The sequence below is a fragment of the Calidris pugnax genome, unplaced genomic scaffold (assembly GCF_001431845.1).
Source record: "Calidris pugnax isolate Ruff unplaced genomic scaffold, ASM143184v1 scaffold44, whole genome shotgun sequence".
Classification (NCBI taxonomy): Eukaryota; Metazoa; Chordata; class Aves; order Charadriiformes; family Scolopacidae; genus Calidris; species Calidris pugnax.
This window is the reverse complement of record NW_015094506.1, coordinates 48,512,700-48,536,471: the sequence shown is the minus strand read 5'-3', so window position 1 is coordinate 48,536,471 and position 23,772 is coordinate 48,512,700. Positions and strand designations below refer to the sequence as shown.

Here is a 23,772-nt window from a genome sequence, read left to right as displayed (position 1 = left end):
GATTTGTGGAACAAAATTAAATGGAATTTTTTTATGGGAGGAAAAAAAACAACACAAAAAAAAAAAAAAAAAAAAAAAAAAAAAAAAAAAAAGCTAATAAAAATCTTAAATAATCTGTTTAAGTATTTAAATTCTGGTTACACTTATACTGAGGATTATGGTATTTACATAACGGAATACAGCAATGCATAGGTTAACAGTTCTTATTTGAGGTAGGGAAATGTGAATTATCATGGAAACTTATGTGCTACAGTGTTAATGTTTAAAATATTTTTTAAAGAATAAAAATTACTTGGAAGAGAAGATCTTAAACCTTTGGTTACATTTTAACTCAGCAAAATTAGGTATGCATTTGGTTCAATCTAAGACATTGTTTTGTGGTTAGGACCATCTTATCAGAACTAATGTGCCGCAGCTTCATCACATCTACATCAGTTTTTGTGCTGATAATTATTATGAATGCCTGCTTGTGAGAAAGGTCATACAGCAAATATCTTCATGAGACTGACATGCAAAAAGATAATCAGTCCCTTTTAGCCCCTCCAATGCTCCACTGGGAGTATGGAAATAAAGACAAAGAAAAGTAAATCCCCATGTATTTATGTAGGGGTTACGGTCTTGCTATCATTAGCATTTCCATGCTCACTTTTGGGCTACTGACCTTCCAATTTATAAGTCTGGCTTGTTGAAATCACACCCCCTGAGCCAAACAGGATGAGCTTTTTTATCCAATAGGGTAATAAGAAATTAATGAAATGGATATTTGGCTAATTCATTACTAAGAATTTATATGAAAATATAACATACTCCATAAAGGTAAAGACAGTAGAATAAAGGTGAAATAAAATAGTTCTAATATGTTTTAATACAGAATGTAACAGCTTACTAAGGTGAAAATGCAATTCCTTAAAATTCTGTCAGTCTGTATTGAAGCTGTAGTGAAATAACAGTATCAGTCTTTAACTGGCACTTCAAGCACCTTATCCCAGCCTTACTAAATCTTTTCCTCTTATTTGTGTTTTGTAATTCATGTGCAATTCATACTAATCTACAGAAGAACAATATTTTTTTTTTCAGATACATATATGGAAAACAGTTTTTAAACTGTTTTTACACAGCTTTGTGGCTTTTACACTGTTCATGCAAAAGCAGGACTGAGCATTTGGATCGTATTTTAAAATCAGGATTAGAAGTTTATTGTATGTTTCTACGTTGTTCTATTTAAGCTTGATATTGATATTGATACATTCTCCCTGGCTATTTATCTTCTAAAAATAACATAAAATTCTATGAATTTGGTATTTTAGAAAGCTTTTTGAGGCTATTGATGTCTATTAACTTTAAGCTTACACATTTTATAATAGCTTAATATATCAAGAGGTAGTCAAATATTATTTTCAAGATAAAATACTTAAAGGAGAGTGAGAAGCACAAAAAAAAGATTGATTTCATTGTACTGAATATAATTTTAATTGGGCCATTAGCTGACAGAATTCTTTGCCAGCTAGGAGGAGATAAAGATATGACATATGCGCACAAAAGTGAAGGCTGGAAGATGAATAGGCCTTCTAGGGAGTTGGTCTTTACAGATCAGATAAAGATTCTTCAGGTCTCTTTCTTGCAGTCTGTGCTACATCAAAGACTGCCTTTCAGAGATAGTAACGTGCACTTGGAACCTGGGGACAAGACCTTTGAAGATGGACAGGTTGGAGATTGACAGGCAGATGGGCTTTGGATTTTGACTGTGGGGTTTTTCTTGATGGGTTTTTTTTGTGCACATTTTTTTTTTATTTAGTCTAGCAATCCCTCTAAAAGCAAAAGAAAATTTGATAGGCTGATGTAGTAAATAACACTTGCATATTTTTATATCTGTCTTTCCCAATAGCTGTTTGGCTTTAAAAGTAACAATTCCCTTAGAAAGATTTAAGGAAATGCTAGTGGCAAGTTACTCTCAACTTCTTTCAAAGTTTGTTTAAAAATGCTTGTTTGTGGACAGTGGCTGTCTTTCAAGGAAAAATTGTTCTATTGATGATCTAAATGTTCTGAAAGTTCCTGAAGATAATGCACCCTGAATAAAAGATATTTAGGATATAGGAAGGCAGGAAGCAGTTCTCATTCATTTGGGAAAAAAAAAAAAAAAAAAGTAGAAATAATTGTTTCATCTAGGGACATTTATTAAACAAATGCTTGTTTAACTACAGTGTTTTCAAGCACCTTACTTTGACATTGGCTGCTGTTTCAATACCAGTGGCTAAATCTAACATCAGCTCTTTTGATCTCTCACTTAGAAGCACCATCTCACAGCTCTTTCAGGCATCCTCCAAGAATGATAGGAATAGAATAACAGCATTTTATTAGCTTTTGCAGCGCTCTCTTGCTAGTCTTGGTTTTTCAATTTGTGTACTATTTCACAGTAATTTGAGTATCACAACCATAATCTGAGAAGTTGTTTTCCAATGGGCTGTAAAAAGCAGGGTTTTTAAAAATACCTTGAAGTAAGCAAGAATGTTTCTGTTCTGTGTTAGTTCTGTTCTTTCTCCTCTTTTTGGTACCATTCGGTTTTTCATCCCCTCTGTCTGAAAAGGTGTTAAATAGAGCTTCATGCAAGGCCTAGAAACATCTCATAGTTTTCATCTTCATGGCACTCATACAGAGACAGGGAGTAAGAAAAGATTAAAGCCTAATATTAGTTTTGCGTGTTTATCTTAGAACCATTTCTGCTTATTTTCTTGCATATAAAATACTAATCTCAGTATTTTAGCATTTGCTGGAGAAACCTGTAGGGAACTGCCATGGGTCATGGTGTTAAAGAAGGTGTTACCTTATTAAACCCTCATTGTGATGAGAGGGAAGATGGGAAATGCCAGGTGTCAGCTGGCTGTTGTGTTACTCCTCTGCTGGTGTTCTCCAGAGACTCTCCCATCAAAACAGGGAAGACAAGATCTGACATTTGCATATCTCAAAAGGAAGCAGGCATGGTTTCTTTGAGAGAGATGAAAAATTAGTCTTTCCTTGTGTCACAATAAAGGGCATAGGTAACTTGAGTTTTCTTCACAGTTGAGCTGTTTTTGACCCAGGAGTCTTGATTTCTTACTCTTGCTCTTAACAAAGCTTTCTATGTGGGAGAGTGAACATCTCAGTCATTAGACTACATGTTGCTGTAGCAGTAACATTTCTCCTTGCATAGAAATGAGGAGCTCCTTAGAACACCTTAGATTCATAAAATACTTTTAAATTCTTTTTTAATTTATTTTGAATACTCTTCCTGTATCTTTCCTGAAAATATCAAAGATACTACACAGGAGAGAAGGATTCCGATTTTCACATGCACAGACTTCCTATCAGCCAACTCATATCTTTTGAAAAAATACCTGCTTCTTCAAAAATGAAGTCCTTCCATGATCATTGTGTGATAAACTGCACGTAAAAGTTGATGAAGTCTTCTGCTGGATGTGGGCTGCGTAATGAGAGGACTGGCTGATGGTGATGTGTAGATTGGGGTTTGGTTCAGTCAAGGAATACAGCCATTTTCTTCTTATTCATCATTGTAACTGGTTGCTTGTGCTTTTATATGAAATTGGCTAACTTTAACAACTTTCAACCTTACACTCTGTACCTCAAATGACAAATTCTCATTTTGGAAGCTATTTTATAGTATAGAGAGCTGTTGAAATTGTGCAAAGTGTTATTTAGGAGGTTATTTCAGCAGTTAGGATGGATTCTAACTTAAACCTGACTGAAAAATTCTTCAAGGAGAAGAATTTGGTGTGGAATATTCTTTCTTTCTCCATTTAAGAATTCCCTCACCCCCCTAAAAAAACCCCAAATAACAAAAAACCCCAACCAAACAAAATCCTTTACTTTTTTACTTAGCTTTTAGCATTTTTGCTTTATAGTACAGATTAGCTGAAGACCACCCACATTTCATGAAGCTGAGGGATTTCAAGTGTGGCTGCAGTCCTTTCCCTGAAAAATCCATAGTAATATTTATTTTTGACACATAACCCATTTGTCATTTTGTGCATCTGTGGTAGAAACCAGTTGCATTTCACTGGGTACCTTAGGGTGGTGAAGCAGACTGTGAGGGAAATCTGAGGGCAGTGTTAACTGCTGCTATTTCCATGTGTAATAAGTGTCATACCTTGCCTTGCTACAATCTGGTGATACATGACTTAATCAACTCGAACTCATCAGAGGATAGACCAAATTTAGATGCAGACCTTGCTATAGCGAGTGAAGAAATTAGATGGACAAAATTGTTCCAGTATGTTACCAGAAAATAGAAAATACTGCAGGTATCTGAGGTGTGTGCTCAGTGCAGTCAAGGGAGAGTTGTACTGTGCTTTTTGCCAGTGTAATGCATCTAATTTTATATTATCTTATCTATTATATATTTTATTTTGTAAATGTGGTACTTGTCCACTCTGGAGGGTATCTCCAGTTGGCAGTGCCTGTAAGATGCCAATAACTTTCTACTAGCTGAGAATCATTTGAACTGGCAATAAAATGAAGGAGTGGGGACACATTTTCTGGCAACAGTGAAGACAGGATTTTTGGGGTTTTTTGTTTGTACAGGATGATTGCAAATGAAAAACAAAGGAAAAGGTCTTAAGTTTTGCTTTGTGAAATTAATCATCCCGATATTTGTTAGAGGGACTGCCCTTATGGGATCAGATAACTTAGTGGTGTCTGTCCCGGGCTGGGGCTGAGGAGAGATTCTGATAGCACCTACTCTGTGATCCCAGCTGACATGAACTTGCTGGCTATATTCATTTTGGTTGTTAGCAAGAACTGACAACTGACTCAACTGAAACGTGGCTTAGACCACCAGTTCATTTTGTGTAGGAACTGGTCTGAATATTAAAAGGACCAACAGTCTTACTGCACACATACCATTACACAGTAAAGCACTTTCATCCCTACTTATTTGTGTATACAGCCAAGCTCTTTCTCTTAAAAAGGGACCAGAACTCCCCAGAAATGGCTGCTCAAATGTTTATTGGGCTATAAGATGATTTAGTCCTCAAAGTAAGGCACTCAGCAATCAGGACATGGCTGAGTCCCCATGAACTTTGTTCACAGCAGGTAGATGCTTCTTCAGAGTGAGCTTGCTTGCTTTCAACTGGGTGTTTGCCTCCAGGGCTGCTGGCTCTGGGATGCTGTGGGCAGCTCAGCTCATATAGCTCTTGGCACCTTGTATATCGAAAATTGTAGTAAACTTCTCATAAGCATATACAAACTGTGGGGTTTTTTTTTCAAAGACATAATTTTTTATGAGGAAGGACTTGTCACCAGCCCAATGGATGTGTCTGTACAAGAGATTGATTGGAAGGCACATAATCTGATCATTCCTGTTCTCTGTGCTTTGCTTCCCATGGGGTGGAGTGGACAAACTGGATTTCTTACAAATTAATTTAAATAGGAAAAATGCTGTCTGGGAGCATGCCTGTTACTCTCCAACTGCTAATGTGTATTCCGTCCATGTGACCAGACTACAGCCAGTCCAAATTACTGAGTTTTTATGGCTCCTAAATAATCACAGGGGATGTCAGTACTTCCTATAATTGAAGCTAAATAATTTAATGTAGAAATAAAGGTACATAATACTTGTCATTGGATGGTAGATTAAATTGATACATATAAGGCAAAGTGGTGTGTGTAAAGAGAAAGTGTTTTCAGAAGGATTTTGATGGATTTTGAACAGAGCTAGAACTTCCTAAGTGACATTGGAATGAGGGTTAAGCTTTCTAATGCATGATTACAGTACTTAACATAGAAAATAACATTTTTGAAATGAGGTGGTGTGTCTTTACTCAAATACACATAACTTTCAAATAAATGCAAAAAAAAAGCATAGATATGTAGAAAATTATTTAGAGAAAACGGGTATCTGAAGAGATTAAAAACAAAATACTTTTCTTTGTGAAGAATCAGTAAAGACTAAAGTGTATGTCCTCTCTTTGTCTTCAGCGCCTCGCTAAAGAAGCAGAGAAGTACCAAGCATCACATCAGTGGAGGGATGAGTTTGGGGTAAGTTTCAGTTTTTCTTATCCTTCTCAGATTTTTCCTCTTTGAAATGTTAATTATATTCTTACAAAGGTGTTTTTTATATATCCAGCACAGAAAGAGTCATTAACTATGAATGGGCATTGTACTTCATTCAGTAAACACAGTCTCAGTCTGAGTGTCTAGAGAATAAAGTGGACTTTTCACTTCAGAAGCTCATCAGGAGCTTCACAGACCCATGGATGAAGCTCTAAGGTGTACACGAGACATCTGTTTATTTTGACATACAAGAAATGATTACAGAGAAGGCACCTGAGGGGTGGTTACTCTAAGTTAAAAGTGTGCTACTCCAAGCACTGAAACACAGAGTTGTAGAAAACATTTTTACAAGTTCTTTTTTTTTTTTTTTTTGGCTTATATGGGCCGGCCGCCGGCGGAAGTGAACCCCGCGCGCCGGGCGGGGAACGGACCGGAAGTTCCGCCATTTTCCTCACCGGGGGCGGTTGCCGGCGTCAAGAGGTCTTCACGTAGAGGGCTGTGAAGACGTCTGTATGAAAAGATCTTCATGTCTATTCCCTGGATATCTTTAAACGTCCGCACGGTGATTTTTATCAGTAAGTCTTTTTTTTTAAAAAATTTTTTCAATTTTTTTTTTTTTTTTTTTTGGCTTATATGGTGGAAAAAAAGTAGTAAAAAGCTTAATATAGAAGGATTTGGTTACCTATATGACTGTCTATATAGAGAGTCATAGACTATTTTTTTAGATACCTTTTCCATACTTTAATAGCTACATGTCTTCTCTTCAGTATTCTAGCACTACTGAAAGAGGCCCTGACCTAGTCAAACGCTTCTTCAGTCATTTCAGACTTCACTGAAAAACAAGTGAGATGATTGTAAAATGTACAACATTATTTTTTTTATTATTAATCAAGCCAAATTAATATTGTGCTGCATGATTATAAGCCTGTTAATTTTAGGCTACAGTTCCCTGCAAAGTGTCAAAGTCATTTATTATGCCTTTATCACCTGTTCCTTCAGATATAAAAGCAGATGGTGTTTTTACATGATGCTGTTACAAACCTGGTCTGTGTTTGCATATCCGCTAGAATCACAGCGGCACACAGTTAAATGCACAAAGGTTTTCTATGATGTCCTTTCTGATCTAGTGTTCTTCACACACTTGAAGATCTGAAAATAAACAGAGAAAAAAAAACCCTAAGGTCAAACCAAATAATTCAGATAGAGTGACTGGCGTTTAGGAGAGCAAAGAGGGTCTGGACACAGCCTGAATGCTTTTAAGTGTGCTGTCTGCACAGGCACAGCTTCTAATACATGGTAAAAAAAAGAATCCATATTCCATAGGGATGCAATAATGAGAATGCCACAGTGACCTTTTCTGCTGATCTGTCTCTGGTTTGAATAGAAAACAAAATCTGCAGGTTTGATGGACTCCATGCAGACCAATGTGAATATAATCAGATGCTCTTCCTCATCATTTTCTTCTTACTGTACACATTGGTACCAAATCAACACCACCATCTCAGCTGTTGGTTGTCTTTTTGCCCTTTACTTGCAGTAGAAGTCAGTCATACCAGAGAGGCTTCTGGTCTTATCAGAATTCGTTGCCAAGGAGAGATCTCAAAGTAATTTTGAAATGTGATTTTATAATAACGTTGTGGCTCAGGCAAAGACTGTGGTCAGAATAAAATAAAAAAAAATACAGTTGGATTTATAATAAAGTAACTGCAAACTGAGCTTGTGCTTTACTGTTTTGAATTTGGATGAGAACAGTGTGCACCATATAATAACCTTGACATTAGGTTATGCAATTAAATTTCAAATAAATGTATTAAGCCTCTTATAATTTAATTTGTTCCATTTTTGCCAGAAGTAATCTTTCTTCTCTTCTGGCCTACTTTTTTAGAAAATGCCTGCTCAAATTAGTTTGCACACAGATCTTCCTGATAAACTTAATTTTCCCTGGAAGATTCATTCTCTTAATGGCTGTGATGGAAAACAGAGAATATACCGTAAAACTTTCTGCGGATGAGGGTTCTTAAAGTACTTCTGATAGCATTATGAATGGTCTACATTATGCTGTACAAGGTTTATTTCTTAGCCAGGATTTGGTTTTGGGTGATGAAAGCCCTTCCAGCAGCATTGCACATGAGTCATTGTAGATACAAACTCTTTGGGACAATCTATTTCTGCTTCTAATGAGCTCATGATCAGCAATGTCCTTGACAGTCAGATTGCAGCCAAATAATAGCCTATGGAGTTTTCAGGAGAAAATATCACAAAAATTCCTTCTGGGGAAGTACATATGGGCTGACTTCAGTGGACTAAATCCAAAAGAGGAAGGGCAAAGATGACTGGCCAAAATACCAAGGTCTATATAGAGCTATAAGGGATGTGTCAATCAAAAGACTGCCAGAGTGCCTGTTCTAACAACTTATTCAAAATATGAATGCTTATTAGAATTATAGAATAGTTTGGGTTGTAAGGGAACTTTAAAGATCATCTAGTTCAACTCCCCTGCATCAAGAAGGGGAGTTATTGCAGAGTTTACAGCAAAATAAGTGTATTAAAGACTTTAAAGACTTTATTTGCAAGTTAATGTCAAAGTATAATAAAAATTCAGCGTCCTCAGGTATGGTCTTTTGAAATTAGCTAGTACAGAGAAAAATCTTTGAAGATCCAAATTTGGTCCCACAGCCTCATTTGTGATATTTCAGCTAATAATTTCATGTAAAGTCTGTCAGAATTGTCTAAAAGAGAGAATTTGCTTGCCTTTCAGGAAAAAAAGTTCAGACTAAGCCATTAGTAGAAACATTAATCCACATCTATTAAAATCCTTTTTTCCTACTATTACTAATTGCATGAGAGTAGAATTTCTTCCAATACTTATAGTACTATAGTATATTAAATTCCAGGCACTTTAAGAAGACTGCTGGGTGCAGTACCCCAGGTGGGGTCTCACAAGAGCAGAGTAGAGGGAGAGAATCACCTCCCTCAACCTGTTGGCTGCACTTGATGCAGCCCAGGGTGCAGTTGGCTTTTAGGGCTGCAACCACACAATGCCAGTTCATTTTGAGCTTTTCATCCACCAATACCCCCAAGTTCTTCTCCACAGGGCTGTTCTCAATCCAGTCATTGCCCAGCCTGTATCTGTGTTTGGGATTGCCTTGACCCACATGCAGGACCTTGCACTTGGCCTTGTTGCATTTCACAAGGTTGGCATGGGCCCACCTCTCAAGTCTGTCCAGGTCCCTCTGGATGGCATCCCTTTCCTCCAGCTTGTTGACCGTGCCGCACAGTTTAGTGTTATCCACAAAGTTTCTGAGAGTGCACTCAATCCCACTGTCCATGTTGCCAACAAAGATGTTAAATAATACTGGTCCCAATAAAGATCCACCAAGTGGTTCACACATCAAATCCATGTCTCTCCATTTTGAAGACAATGATGTTGTGTGGGACAATATCAAATGCTTTGCACAAATCCAGGTAGATGACATCAGTCACTTTTCCTTTCTCCACTGGTGCTATAACCCGGTCGTAGAAGACCACCAAATTTGCCAAGCCCTTAGTGAAGCCATGTTGGCTGTCTCAAATCACCTTCCAGTCCCCCATGTGCCTTAGTATACTTTCCAGGAAAATCTGCTCCATGATCTTGCCAGGATCAATAGTAAAAGAAATTTTTACTAAAGTTTAAGTATTTTAAAATTCTATTTTGGTTTTATCTAAAATAAACTGCTCATGTTTACCAAACCAAAAATAGCCATGAACATAGAAATCTCAGACTCATATTAATTTGAACCTGGGGAGCTGTGGCCCAGCAACTTACTGGGCACCAAATATCTGGCATTAGCTAAAGTACTTTCATATTCCTACCCTTCTGTCGCCTTGCATAGATTTCTAAATACACAGTTTGACACTGGGGGCTATATATATTCTTTTTATTTATAAATAAATGCTTGTCAGGTGTATATTGAATGTCTCAAGAGCAAAAATAAAAATGTAGGATTATTTAAGAACACGTCTTACATATTTACTGTTAGTGTTTAGCTAAGTAACAGAAATAAGTATCATAACAGATTTTGGTATTTTGCATTGATAATTAAATGCCAAAATAATTTTGGCAATTGCTGTTTAATTTTCTAAAAAGTACAAAGTTATTCAAAGGAATATTAATTAAGAATATTAATTAAGAATACTGAGTAAAAAGGAAAAAAAAAATCATTAATATTTGATTGTAACGTGTTGTTTCCTGATTAAGGACAAAGTCAATTGAAATATCTGAACTGCAGCTTACATCTACAGCCCTAAAATAATACTTACCTGTTAGAAAACTAGTAAGTCTTTAGAGGACATTTGTGAAGTTTATGAAGGCATATCCAAAGGACTTCACTTCAGGCAAATAAAGAAATCCCATTCTCTGCTTCCTACTCCATCAGTATTGCCAAATTCCCTGGCTGCGTGTGCAGCTGGAGAAATAAAATCTACTTAAATGTTTTTAGATTAATGCAGTTACAAATCAGAGGTACAAACCAATATTTCTAAATGAAACAGCCTTGTCAGTTTGAATTTTCTTGTATGCTGCAGAGTGAAAGGAGGGTGATTTTGACACTTGTGATGGTCCAATTATTTCTCTGGCATAGAGATGCATGAAAAAAAATTGTACGTGAATTGGAAGGAGGAGGAGAGAATTCTCTATGAAATAATTGCTGTTATTCCCCAAACAATCTTCTACAATTACGTTTGATACCACATTTGATTGCCTTGCAATGGTTGGTTAACTAAAGCAATTTTGTTTCCAGTTGGGTTGAAATATTAATTGTACTTACACATGTATAAACATAAGGGATATTTCATTTGTATTTTAACAAGGGGTGTCTTTATGGATGGTCTATTAGCATCCACTTATTTATATGAAGACTGAAACTCAGACTTTTAGGAATTAATTATCACATTAAAATGCCACGTGAAAAATCCTTTCAATATACCTTATCTTTTAACCAGTAGTGTAATTTTATATTCTTCCATGTAAATGACGATTTTCTGAGTCCTGATATTTCTGAGATAGCATTTGCTGTGATGATAGTATGTAGGTTGTTGTTTATGTACCAAATAGGTTTAAAAAGAAAAGACAAAAGGTCATGGAAATATTACTATGGAATATGATTTTTTTTTTTTTTTTTACTACAAATATTGTCTGTATAAAGCTGTAGTGAAAAGTTGCTCAGCAAAGAATGGAAGATAAAAAGGATAACTGAGATAAAACAAGCCTCACATCACAAGAGTTGATCCAAGAGGTGACCTGCAAGAGCAGAGTGGTGGTAGGCATCTCTCTGTGTTTGACGTGTCTTGCAGATTAAAGATTTTCAGGACTGTCTGCAATTTATTGTGGATGTTACAGCAACACTAAAATGTTGCGTTTTAAAAGCCACAACTGGGAAACAAAAAAAACCAAAACACCAAACTTTCAGCTTTAGTACTGCTCAAGAGGCAGTTTAGTAAATATACTTTGTCTTTTGAAAGAGGAAAAAACTGTGTAGGAAAACTAGAATACTTTTTCTCTCAGATCAGCTCTCTTAAGGCTTGTACCCCTGATAGTCCTCTTGGGCTCAAAAAGCATCTGTGGGAAATGATACTGTTTCTGGTTGGCTCCAGAGCTGGGGCACAGGGAACCGGTCCCCACAGGCACAGCGTAGGTGTGGGATCCTTTCCCAGCAAAGTCTCTATGTACTTCATAATTTTGTGGAAGCTTTTACAACACTAAAATCGGGCAAAGTGTCAAAGCTGTCTGTATCTTCACACAGTTCTCTGATCCAAAACCCAGTGAAATAAATCTTCTGTTAATTTTGATTCATTTCGTATAACGTCTCATGCATCTAAGGCCTATGTGATATGGAAAAAAATATGCCCAATGATTGATTTAAATTGACAGGCAGATGGTCAAGGTTTTAGGGAGGATAATATTTTATTCTCTGAAGGGCTGTGTGCCACCTTCTTTTCTGTGACATATAGCTTTCATTTGTGTATAATTTAAAATAAATGTGGCATCTCTCACTGAAAGGAATGAAATCAGCTTTTTTCGGTCAGTGATTGTTTGCACTTTGACATTTTTCTTCTCAGGGGGCAGAGCTCTGTGTGTGCACTGGAAGTGGTTGGAAGGTGAGGTGCAGAGGAAATAAGAATGAATTATATTTACTGAAATTGGGTGGGTTTAAGGGTTGCTCTGATGTTTATTTGATGCTTATCAAACCGTCATTGCATTTCTGCAACTTTTCAGTAGTACTTTCTTAAAACGAGACAGGGGACACAGGAGATAGAGCAGTGAGAGCATCTGAAGCGCTCTCACCTGAGTTTCCCAGGATCTCCGTAATTAGTAAGAAGAGATTCATCTTAATGTAGAAATTCACAGTGAACATGTCTGCATGGAAGCCTGTGTGGAGATATGTGCGATAGGCTTCATCAGGTTTAGTCTGGCATTCCTTACCAGGAACGGCATCCCACTGTCCATTTGTTTATCCCCAGCATCCTGCCCCTAATGTTGGGATTCTTATTTTCACAGTCTCAGATACCTTCTGCTTTACAAATTTCTAGGAGACACTAGTTAGATGTAAGAAATATGTCCTAAAGGAAAAAAAAAAATATCTATTAGAAAACCTGGACTCTCTCGGGTGAGTCTTTGAGTCTAGAAATCATCGACTTCCTCTAAAATCTGGGTTGCCATAGGAGAGCTCTTCAAGCTTTTGTTCCATTACATAAGATCTAATGTGATCTTGTATAAGGATAAACTCAATATAAATGTTAGTGTGCTTAATCATTTGAACACATCTGTGGCCACATTTTTGATTCTTGATTTTATTTTTTTTTCGCATTCTAAGAATTTTAAACCAATTAGATAGTGGATAAAGACCATGGCAAATGGTAGCGTTACAATCAGAATCAAGAATATGTATAACCAGGGATTTAAAATGTGCAACTATCAAGAAGATAGCTTCTTTGCCATACCTTTTGGTCTTTAGATTTTGGTTATTTATTATCTCTTGATATGCTTACATTGAGTATGGGAGTGTTACTTTATAATATAGATCATAGCAAGGGTCTCATCTGGGCAGTGAAGTGCATCCCTGGCAGGGAACTTGCCAAAAAAGCTTTTAGAGTAAAGTGAAGAAAGATCTTCAATCATTGTTGAATCTTTCAAGCATTCCATTTTATCTGAAAAATCAAATATGTTAAAAAACATCTAATACTTTTTTTACTTATTGACCAGGCAACTCATTTAGAAAATGTGCAGCTTCTGAAAAAGAGGTGGAGGGAAGGAGCTGGGAAAGAAAAAAAGAAAGAAAGGTGTGATTTCTTATTATTAAGACACCATACATATGCATTATCGCCTTCGTTTTGAATGAGGCATTAATGTGCTTTCTGAACAAATATCTTATTAAAAGCAAGATGTACTATTGTACTCAATTTATTAACACCCAGTAGGTTTTTAGTTCACAATAGAGAAGTACGATATGTTAGGAAAAAGCTTTCTGCAGGATGATGTTATGCATATTTTCTAAGAGTTCATTGAATTCATAACACAGAGAAAGTGAACTAGTTTTTTGATTTTACCTTTCACTTTCATATTCAGTTGCTTATGTAAAACTGTGATAAGTAATTTTTAGCATTGCTTTACCACTTTGGTGAATCAGTAAAATCAATTAGAAAGGGACTTCAAGGATGCCGTTTATTTTGTTTGTAATTTTTTTTACCAAATACTTTCAGTTAAAAACTAGCAATCTTTCTTCTTGGTTCATTCTTGCCACTATGACTCAGATCTAACTAGTTTCCTCTATTTCCATCATCTCCTAGGCAAACTCATTTTCCCCATTGCCCATCACATTTGTGTTATCCTGACCCTTTTTTACATTAAATTTAGGAAAAATGCTGATTTTTTAGAAAAGGGAGTGTTAACCTACTTAACTCTGTGGTTTTGTATTACGAATAGGAGGAGAGAAAGTTTTTTAAAGAAAAAAAAACTGATATAACTGAATATGCACAAAATGTTAATTATAGAAGCATAGAATGGTTTGGGTTGGAAGGGACCTTAAAGATCATTGAGTTCCAACCCCCCTGCCTTGGGCAGGGACACCTCCCACTAGACCAGGTTCCTCAAAGCCCCATCCAGCCTGGCCTTGAACACTTCCAGGGATGGGGCAGCCACAGCTTCCCTGGGCAACCTGTTCCAGTGTCTCACCATCCTCACAGTAAAGAATTTCTTCCTGATACCTAATCTAAATCTCCCCTCTTTCGGTTTAAAACCATTACCCCTCATCCTATCACCACATTCTCTGATAAAGAGTCCCTCCTCATCTCTTCAGTAGACCCTCTTTAGGTATTGGAAGGCTGCTATAAGGTGCCGCTGGAGCCTTCTCTTCTCCAGGCTGAACAACCCCAACTCTCTCAGCCTGTTTTCATAGGAGAGGTGCTTCAGCCCTCTGAAACAGAGTAATCAATGGAGTTAGACAGGAACATTCAAATCTAGGTTTTCATGATAATGACAGACTTCTAAAAGGCTGGGAAATTCAGAAATTATTACAAATTTTGGATTCTTACTTCAGAGAAGGAATTCAATTTGTAAAAGCAAACCGTGGAGATACATATATATATATATATATATATATATATGCGTTTGTAAACTAAATTAGACTCCAAATATTTTTAAAATGTTTCCTGTCAAAAGGCGCAAATACTGGGAATATATAGATATGGGTTCAGGACTGCACATATTATTTCATATTAAAAATACAGCCTTTCTGAAATTCTGAGATCAGTGGTTTGGATTTTTTGGGGTAGAAGTATTTGTGGTTTTCCTCACTCAATTTCCTTCTTTGCAAATGACAAATATCCATTCTTTGTCAAATGACAAAACCACAAGTCATGCAGGTCCTGATAGCTTCCCTTGTTCTAATGCCACAAGATTCTTGTAACATGCCAGATGAAAATTCAGGCTGCCTTTGTCACAACTCATCATCTTTAGGAAGAAAAAAAGGAACTAATGTGGAATTTGGAAAGTTTAGCTACTTAAAAGTTTGTGGGACTGAGAGATTTCATGAAATACCATGAAAAAAAGAAATAATAAAGTAAAAAAAATCCAATGGCTTATGGAAAAAAAAAAAAAGATATTTTCCAGATATTATGTACTTAAAATATATGAAGAACTGGTGTTCCAAAAACAGTGGCTTATGCAGTAGATGGAAACAGAAAAACCTTGATGTCTCTAGTATTTTGCAGCTGAAATACAGTAGAAATTTTATAATAAGAGTTTCATTCTGCATTGACTTTAAAATCTCCTGGGAGTAACAGACTGTCCTATTATTAAGAGCCACATTTCGCTCAAGGGATTTGGGAATTCTTATCCTTCCACCCCCTGAGTATAGTGTAATTCTCATTAGAATTTAAACAAAAGGTGTAACTGTGGCCCTTTTATATCCTGAAAATTATGATCTGTGATTCAAGTCATGGCAGATATTTCTGTAGGCTTCCCACAAAGCAAGAGATGTGCATAACACAGAGCAGAGAAACTCTTCAGTTGTTAGCAATATGCTAACATTCCTCTAAATCATGCAAAGAAACTAAAAAAAAAATCTGATTTAACCAGAAAAGTGGGCTGTTAAGCATTTTTTTTTTTACTTTTATTCAGTTCACTTTTGCCATCAGTCTCAATTAAGGAACATACGGATTTAGCAAGTTTTGAGAGCTCTAGGCCAACTCTGTGAGTGTCTGTAATGTATGTGTGTATGGAAAACACTATAATTCTATTTTCAGTTTCCTGTTTGGTAGTCCTAAATTTTACTGCACTAAAACACTGGTTTGCAACTGTCTTAAAAATATGAAGAATAAATATAAATATGACTAAACTAATCCAAAACAGATCTTTGCTTTTAAATATGGATGAATAATCCCTGATGAATTATTAATTCAGGCAGGATTATTTTCTTAGTCCTTTGGGTGTTACCACTTCTCAAGAGAGGAACTTGCATTTCTTAAGAGTTACACATGGGACCAGTAAAACTAGGGAGCTTGGCTCGACTGATATTTTTCTGTGCCTGCACAAAGTTCTGGTGTTTTTTCCTGATAAAACTTTTTATGCTTTGTGTGTGGTTTTTTTTCCACCTAAAAAGTGAAAGAAGACTTCCAACAAAAGTTTTCTACCAGATTAAATGTACTCCATATAGGCAAGTTTAAGTTCATCCAGTTTGCTCCGGGTATAGTAGTTTAAATGACTTCTAGAGTTAAAGTAGTTTAAAATATGCATTGAGGAAGTACGTATTCTTGCCATAGCACTTCCTCACCTCTCAGATAGAATATCTTAGTTTTATTTTACAAATATATGCAGGTATTTTGTGCTAGGGTTGTGTTACTGCAGCAAAGTGTGATTTTCTTTCCTCTTGGTGAAGAATACCAGCAGAAAGAAACACGGACTGGATTTAGACTGAATTATTTTTAAAAATATCAATACATTTATTAATCCCAGGTGCTGGTTGTTGCCATTTCTTCTGCTGACAGCTCGTTTGGAAATAGATTCTTTTCCTTATTATAGGGGAGCACAAACATTTCCAGTATCTCTCTCGATCTCTTTCTTTGCCCCCTGCCCCTGCAATGCAGTTCTGCCTCAAAGCTTTCCTCGACCTGGATACCATTCATAAAGTTCAGTATTGAAGAAAAGATAGCAAGCCCTGGCACAGCATAGATATGATACTACAGAGCAACACTGAAGTACAGTCTTCTTTGGGCCAGACATTTATGAAACATATCTGCAAAGATTTGCTGATATTAACATTGCTGCATAATGCTTTCAGCCAATTTAAGTCATATTTTGAGATTCTGTCTTCAAGGTGGAGACTTGCTGTTTAGATATATGAATAGGAAAAAGGAAAACTTGGATAATGCAGGAGATGAGGATCACAGATAATTTTTGAGTAGAGCCTGGGACTCGCGTAAGAACTCGGCTCATTCAACACTTTCTAACTCCTGCAAAGTGCAGGGTCAGGAGCAAAAGGCAGAGAGCCAGAGATGCCAGCCTGACTACTCTGAAAGGCTTTTGTATGGTAGCAGAAGCAATCTCGAATGTGTATGTTTACCTGTGCTTAACCCATTCTTGTAAGTGCATATTTCATGCACAGAAGGGGATGAATTCTTAATTCTGGATCCCTGAGGCATTTCTCTAAGAAACAAGTTCAAGATTGGAACTGGACTACTTTTCTAAAGCTTACATCTATAAATCTATACTGTTGAATAAAAAAAAAACAAACATGGACCTGACTGTTGGACCAAGTGGCATAGGTTGACAGTGTTCAAAGTAGACTTGGGGGCAGCTGTAACAAGCACAGTATGGATGAGCAGCAGTCTGTGTTCAGGGTTGATCTGTGTTTTATTTTGAAACACGGACATCATACTCTCTGTGGAGAATAATGCATGCTCTGTCCTAAAAATTACTGTGGTCACAGATCAGTAAACAGCCCATGTTAAGAATAAATACCAAGAGGAAATACTCTTCAAGAGAAAATAAGTTTTCTTTAGAGCAATAGATATATAGCAGTTATGGATAAATTTAGCTTGAAAATTGGATGACGGAATATCGAAGGAAAAATCAATCAGTTTAATGCCTTTCTTGGACATTCTACTAACAGTAGTAGGGCAAATATTCCAATATTTTTATGAAAAGAATTATGATATTATGAATTATGCTATGATTATCAATAATGAATACTGATTTTATGAAAAAGAATGTGACGCGGACAGCAAGACTAGATTTCCTTTGCAGATTCATATCAGTAGATTTTGCTGATACAAGAATAGTTCACTGAAGTTTTTACATGTACTATTAAGAGTAGAGCAGTGCAAATCCATACATCTAATTGAACTTGGGGTATGCTTATCAAGAATAGGATCCACTTAAAACAGTTCATTCACCTCCTCATGTCATCTATATATCGATAAGGAAATATTAAAAGAAATACAACTGAATATGTCAAGGCTTTAAATCCATGCATGAGTTGCAAGAGTTTTAAATGCCTTAATATGACACAGATCAAAATGTTTACTATTCCTTCAAGATAACAGGATCTAAAGCTTACACATTTCTGAGTTATTAGATATTCTTTTTCCTATTTCTCAGTGTTCATAAACAAGGTTGAGATGATATTTTAAGAATCAGACAAGGCATAAGCTTACTTATAGTTGTACTTATGTCCCACTTAAATAGGTGGGATGTATGTATATGCATATATCAATTGCATAAATTTTCCTCTGTGTGTATACTTGTACATGCATCAACACTTGTAGTTCCTTCCTCTTTGGCTTTCTAAAATCTCAGTTTGTACTTCTCTATTACTGTGTAATGGTGCTGTTGAGAGCTGAGCTGAAATAGTCCTCAAGAATCATAGGATGAATTTTGAGAAAAAAATATGAATTTTTTCAAACTCAAATCAGTTTAATATATTCTTTTCAATTTACTTCATATTCTTTTCTTTATTATGGTCTTCCAGTGGCAAGCTCTTTTTCAGTAATGCTTTTGGTTAGGTCTGCAGGAGTCTTTCTAACAGCCTATATTTTTTGCCAGATACCTCTATTAATTTCACTTTTCACAACAGATAGCTATTTCTTTTGTTTAAAGTTTCTCACATTGTCTCTTTCCTCACATCTTCTGTTATTTGCCGGTTTGTCCACCCTGAATTTTAGAAAGGAGGTGATTTTCAAAGAAATGCTGAACAGTACAAGAATTTTATAGTGAATTAAACAAAGTGTAAAGGCCCACACCTACATGCGTTACCATAGATTCTGGTTGGAGTGCTAAAATACTGCCAACTTCAATAATTCTCTGCCTAGTAACAGTTATATATATTAGATTTGAGATATTTTTGAAATGGTGTGCTATTCCTGAACTAGGAAGGTGTCCAAATTCAGAACTAGCTGATTCCTTCTCTGAGTTGTTAAGACCAGGAACTGGTCTGACTTGGGCAACATTAGGGATAGTCCGAAGAAACGGGCAAAACTGGAACATTAAATCAGAAGCGGTCCCCAGGCTTGCTGCTCATGCTGCTGGGATCATATGTGCAGGCTTGGGCTGAAACTGGTTTTAAGGGAGAGAGTGTTCTTCCGAGGAGAGGTTGCTGTTCTCTCCATTCTACCAACAGCCAGCAGTCTGAATTTCCAAGGTTTTAGTATGGTTAAAGGAGACTACATTTCGGCTACATTTTACCGCCCTTGAAGCTGAATGTGCTATGTAGCTGGCAGGTTTGCCTGTGCTTAGTCTGCTTCTGAGGGTCTGGGACATTTTTGATAGAAATTACTACATTTAAGTAAAAGGGAAATAATATCTGATATTATTACAACTTAATTTTTAAATCTTCTTACCCAGTGGTGAGTGGAAACAGACAATGTGGGTGGCTTTTCTTTTATAAGTATGGAAATCAGTCTGGGGAAAAATGCTGGCACAGATAGTCCAAAGTCCCTTTCCAATTAAAAAAACCCCAAACCACAAAAAAGTACAAAAAAGGAAAGCAAACAAACAAGCAGACAAACAACCTACAGCTTCTGTTCTTCATCAAGAGGATGCAGCTCGAGTCAGATTAAAGCTGCCATGTACTTAACTGGGTGACCCAAGTTTACAAAATAACATTGTCAGTTTTGTAAGTGAAATAAAATAGTAGAGAGCAAATGAAGTATCAGGGTGGTCATACTGATTTACTTTATTTTTTTAAGGCAGAAAATGGTTATTTTAAGTATTTGAAACATTTTAATTCTAGTTCATTTGCAAAATTCCCCATTACCTAATAATAATCTTCTGTTATTTCAGAGGATATGATATGAGTGATGGCTGAACTTTGGGTGAAATGATGGAAAGCAAATATAAGTATCATTATTTACTTAAAATCTGGGTTAGATTCAGAAAAGAACTCTGGAAAGTGGCTAAGCAGGGTTAGAAAAAGCTGGGAAGAAAGGGGGAACCACATTTGCAGTATCGCTAGGTGAGGGAGAGCAAGGGCTGGCTGCTCCCAACACAGGCAGCTGGAACTGGAGGTGGCCTAACGTAGGCCATGCCCTCACCCGTGGGTGCAGTCCTGTGGGGCTAGCCAGGGAGGGCAGAGCTGGGTGATGGTAAGAGGATCCATCGATGGTTCCAGACACGGTGAGAGGAGAACCAAATGCAGGGTCCGTCTAGGGGCTTCCATTAGAAGGAAAAGTGGATGGGGCCAAGGAAGGAGATGAGCTGGAGTTGAGCTGCAGTGTTCATCCAAGGGGTCTATCGCAGGGCAGAGGTCTGTCTAGGGTATGGACCAGAGGTAGGGCTGGAGACAGGCCACTCTAGCCCGTCACTGAGGCAGGGACTGAGGGACCCAGGCTGAGCTGAAGCAGGGCTCCTGGGCCCATGGGCTGGTGGGAAAGGCCTGGGGGCTACTCAGGGCCAGGGGGCACATAAGGGCCTGCAGGGCCCTGGGAAAATTCTTGTCCATAAGTGGATGTTAGCACATGTTGGGTCCCAACTGCACTTACCGTTGCAATATATATATATAAAATATATATTTTTACCCCTATTTTCATAGAATCACAGAATGAATAGAGTTGAAAGGGACCTTAAAGATCATTGAGTTCCAACCCCCTGCCGTGGGCAGGGACATCTCCCACTAGATCAGGTTTCTCAAAGCCCCGTCCAGCCTGGCCTTGAACACCTCCAGGGATGGGGGATCTACAGCTTCTCTAGGCAACCTGTTTTGGTGTCTCACCACCCTCATAATGAAAAAAATTATAAAAAAAATAAATTACATTTATATCATTGTGTGCACTTTACACAAATGCATGTGTGCATTTATATCACTATATAAATGATAAAAAATATTAAATAGTCCATAATGTATTTTAGCAGCATCATTTTCTAATCTTACTTGTATTCTTTATATAAACTTATGTTTGAGCAGCTTGCTTTTTGCTATTACTACTTTTACTATTTCTTTCTCAATTTTTTAGTGTTAAAAATTCATTTGCCTAAGTTATATGAAAAGGCAGTTAAAGAAGGATCTGGTTTTGGTTTGTTTGGTTTTTTTCCCTCCTACTTGTATCCTGCACTGTTCTGTTTAGTTTAGTACTGAACCACTGGAACATATTCCACAAAGGCTTTGGAGGATGTAGCTAGCATCTGGTTTCCTTTATTTTTGTTTGTTCCCCATTCTCAAAGAACATTTGTTTTGGTAGTTTTTACCTGTGTTTCATAGTACTCAGGCAGAAAACAAAAAGAAGAAAGGCCCCTATACTAGTTCTAAAAAATTACAAAACTGGGTGGTGAAAAGAAGTCACATCTTTTCATTTAAAAACAAAACAATTGGAAGACTTTTTAAATTGCACAGTTCACTATCAAGAGATGTATGATATTCCCTGAAATAAAGCAGCTTGTGGTTGTGACAGTGCAAACCTTCACCCAAGTGCCTTACCTTGCTGGCTTACCTGAACCAGCTTATTCAAAAATTTGAGTGTCTGTATTTCCCTGCAGTTTGTGGCATAAGCATCAAATAAATGGTGAGCAAAACCCCCTCTTGTCATCTGTGGAAGAAAACACAAATAACTTTTCATTTAGTGCAGTTGGGGGATCAAAACCAGCAAGATGTTGATACAGCTCTTAAATCTTACTGCACTGCTGCATAAATTCCAGTATATCAGCATAATTTATCCAATAATTAAGAAGAAAAGTAATTATGTTTTAATTATTTTTGATACCATCCTTTTATTTGTAGTGATTAACTGGAAAAGTCTTCATCATTTTATGTTAAATAGTAAAATGAATGACATTTTCCAGCTGCTGGCTTGTCTCATGCTGCTGAAATGCTTCCGAAATAAGGTTTACTCACGGAGCTTTGCTTTATTGCAGTGATTTGGTGCAAGACATTCACAACACGGATGTCAAAGCTGAATAATTAAATTATGATTCCTTGTTAATTAGGTGAACATGGGACATTTCTTAAAGCCTGGTAACTGCTGTCCACAGTTACTTTCCTTCTAAGCCATCAGAGATCTAGCAAAATCACTGAAAGTAAAATCTTAAGGAAGGAGGTAAATCTTACCTTTGTGCCTATTGAAATAGTTAAAAGTCAATATGCCAGGCACATTTGTGATGTGCCTGAACCAAAGCCATCTGAAAAAAAGACATGACCGAAGGTGTTGTGAACTTTATTACCTTTTCACATTTAGGAGGAATCGGAGAGATTTGTGGTTTTTTTTCTAATTTTCATGCATGTTTTATTAGAAAAGTTATAGCAAATGCTTTTTTGTCTATTGTAACTCTGTTTTTTTGAGGACACGCTGTAAGTGATTGAATAAACCAAATGAAGAATTGATGCAGAGGGAAAAAGAAAACAAATACTTTTAAAAAAATTAATTGAGAACATTAATTTCACAGGTCAGTGTCAGCTCTGTAAGATATGATCCAAAGTTTGGATTAAACTTTCATAATTTATATGAAAATTCATTTTTCCTGTGTCACACAGTGTTGTAATGCTAAGGAAAAAATTAGTATGTGTTTAATTTCCCTGCAGAAACACAAAGTATAATGTCTTTTTATTTTGGTTTTTACATATGGAAAAAAGAGGAAAGAGAGCTGCTGCAATTTAAGAAAAACTATGCAAAATGTAGACATTTTTTATATTCCACTGAGATTTCTTAAGAGACATAAATGTTTTCTGGGTACTTTTGCTTAAAATTGAGTTACAGTGAGAGTGTGCAATATATTCCTTGCCATATGCTATTTGTGAAGAGAGAAACAGCGAAGAAAATTAGAGGAGGAAATTTCTGTTTTTGTGGAACTGTTTCACCTATTGGATGCATTCTGAAAGCATACACATGTATGTAAATATAAACATTAGTCTTAGACATTTTCTTTTTTTATTCCAAAGCATTTTTTTAAAAATTTGATGAAGACATACGTTTTGTAATAGCTTATATTCCATGGAAAACGGTGTTTATCATTATTAAATCTTTAAGTTTTCTATGAAAAACTAAAGATTTGACAAGAGGATAACAGAAACATTGCTTTGATAACATGGATTTGGTTTTGTTTGGTATAATTTCAGTAAGAAAAATATTTTTACATTTTGTTAATTTATATATTACATTCAAATTGCTGTATATTATATTCAGTAATTTAATAGAATAATTTGAAGGGATCAAGCTATAAATTCAAATTAATTCATTTGCTTGGAGCCAAACATATACTGAAATAACGTGGTTGTTTTTTTTTTCTTAACTTATTGCCAAAATGGACATATTCATAAAAAAATGTTTTCTTTGTGTTTAAATCCTTTGCCTTCATAGTATTTAAGGTCACATGATGGTTCTTAGACTTCTGAAAATTAATCCAACTATCAATCTCCTCATTATATTGTCAAGTTTAAGAATGATTACCAGCACTGATAATTCAAAATTGGTGCAACATTTTGCAAATGCCTACAATTTATTCATTTTCCTACTATTAGTTGTTTTAATGTCATTAACTGCTATGCAATTCCCAAGGAAGTAGGAGCTTAAATTATGGGTTTAAAGCACAGTGTGTGCAGCCTTTTGTAAAACTTCAAAGAATTTATTCTAGCCTAAAAAAATATGCTTTTTGTATCTGATCTGTTGTGTCCATGGATTTCCACTGGCTGCAGTGCGAGCTTCATGACATTGCTTGTGAATAAGTTTTTTTGTCTTATGTTGGATATATTTAGATTATTTTTGCGGTAA

The 23,772-nt window shown here is 36.3% G+C and overlaps 1 protein-coding gene across 2 annotated transcripts in view; it reads left to right on the top strand.

Moving 5' to 3' along the window:
- Positions 1-23,772, top strand: part of CACNA2D1 (calcium channel, voltage-dependent, alpha 2/delta subunit 1) — a 376,039-nt gene that overhangs the window by 138,333 nt on the left and 213,934 nt on the right. For both annotated transcript variants that reach the window (XM_014963770.1, XM_014963769.1), the window contains exon 3: positions 5,971-6,030. In XM_014963770.1, coding sequence (XP_014819256.1) covers positions 5,971-6,030 — 60 coding nt within the window. The remainder of the gene's footprint in view (positions 1-5,970; positions 6,031-23,772) is intronic.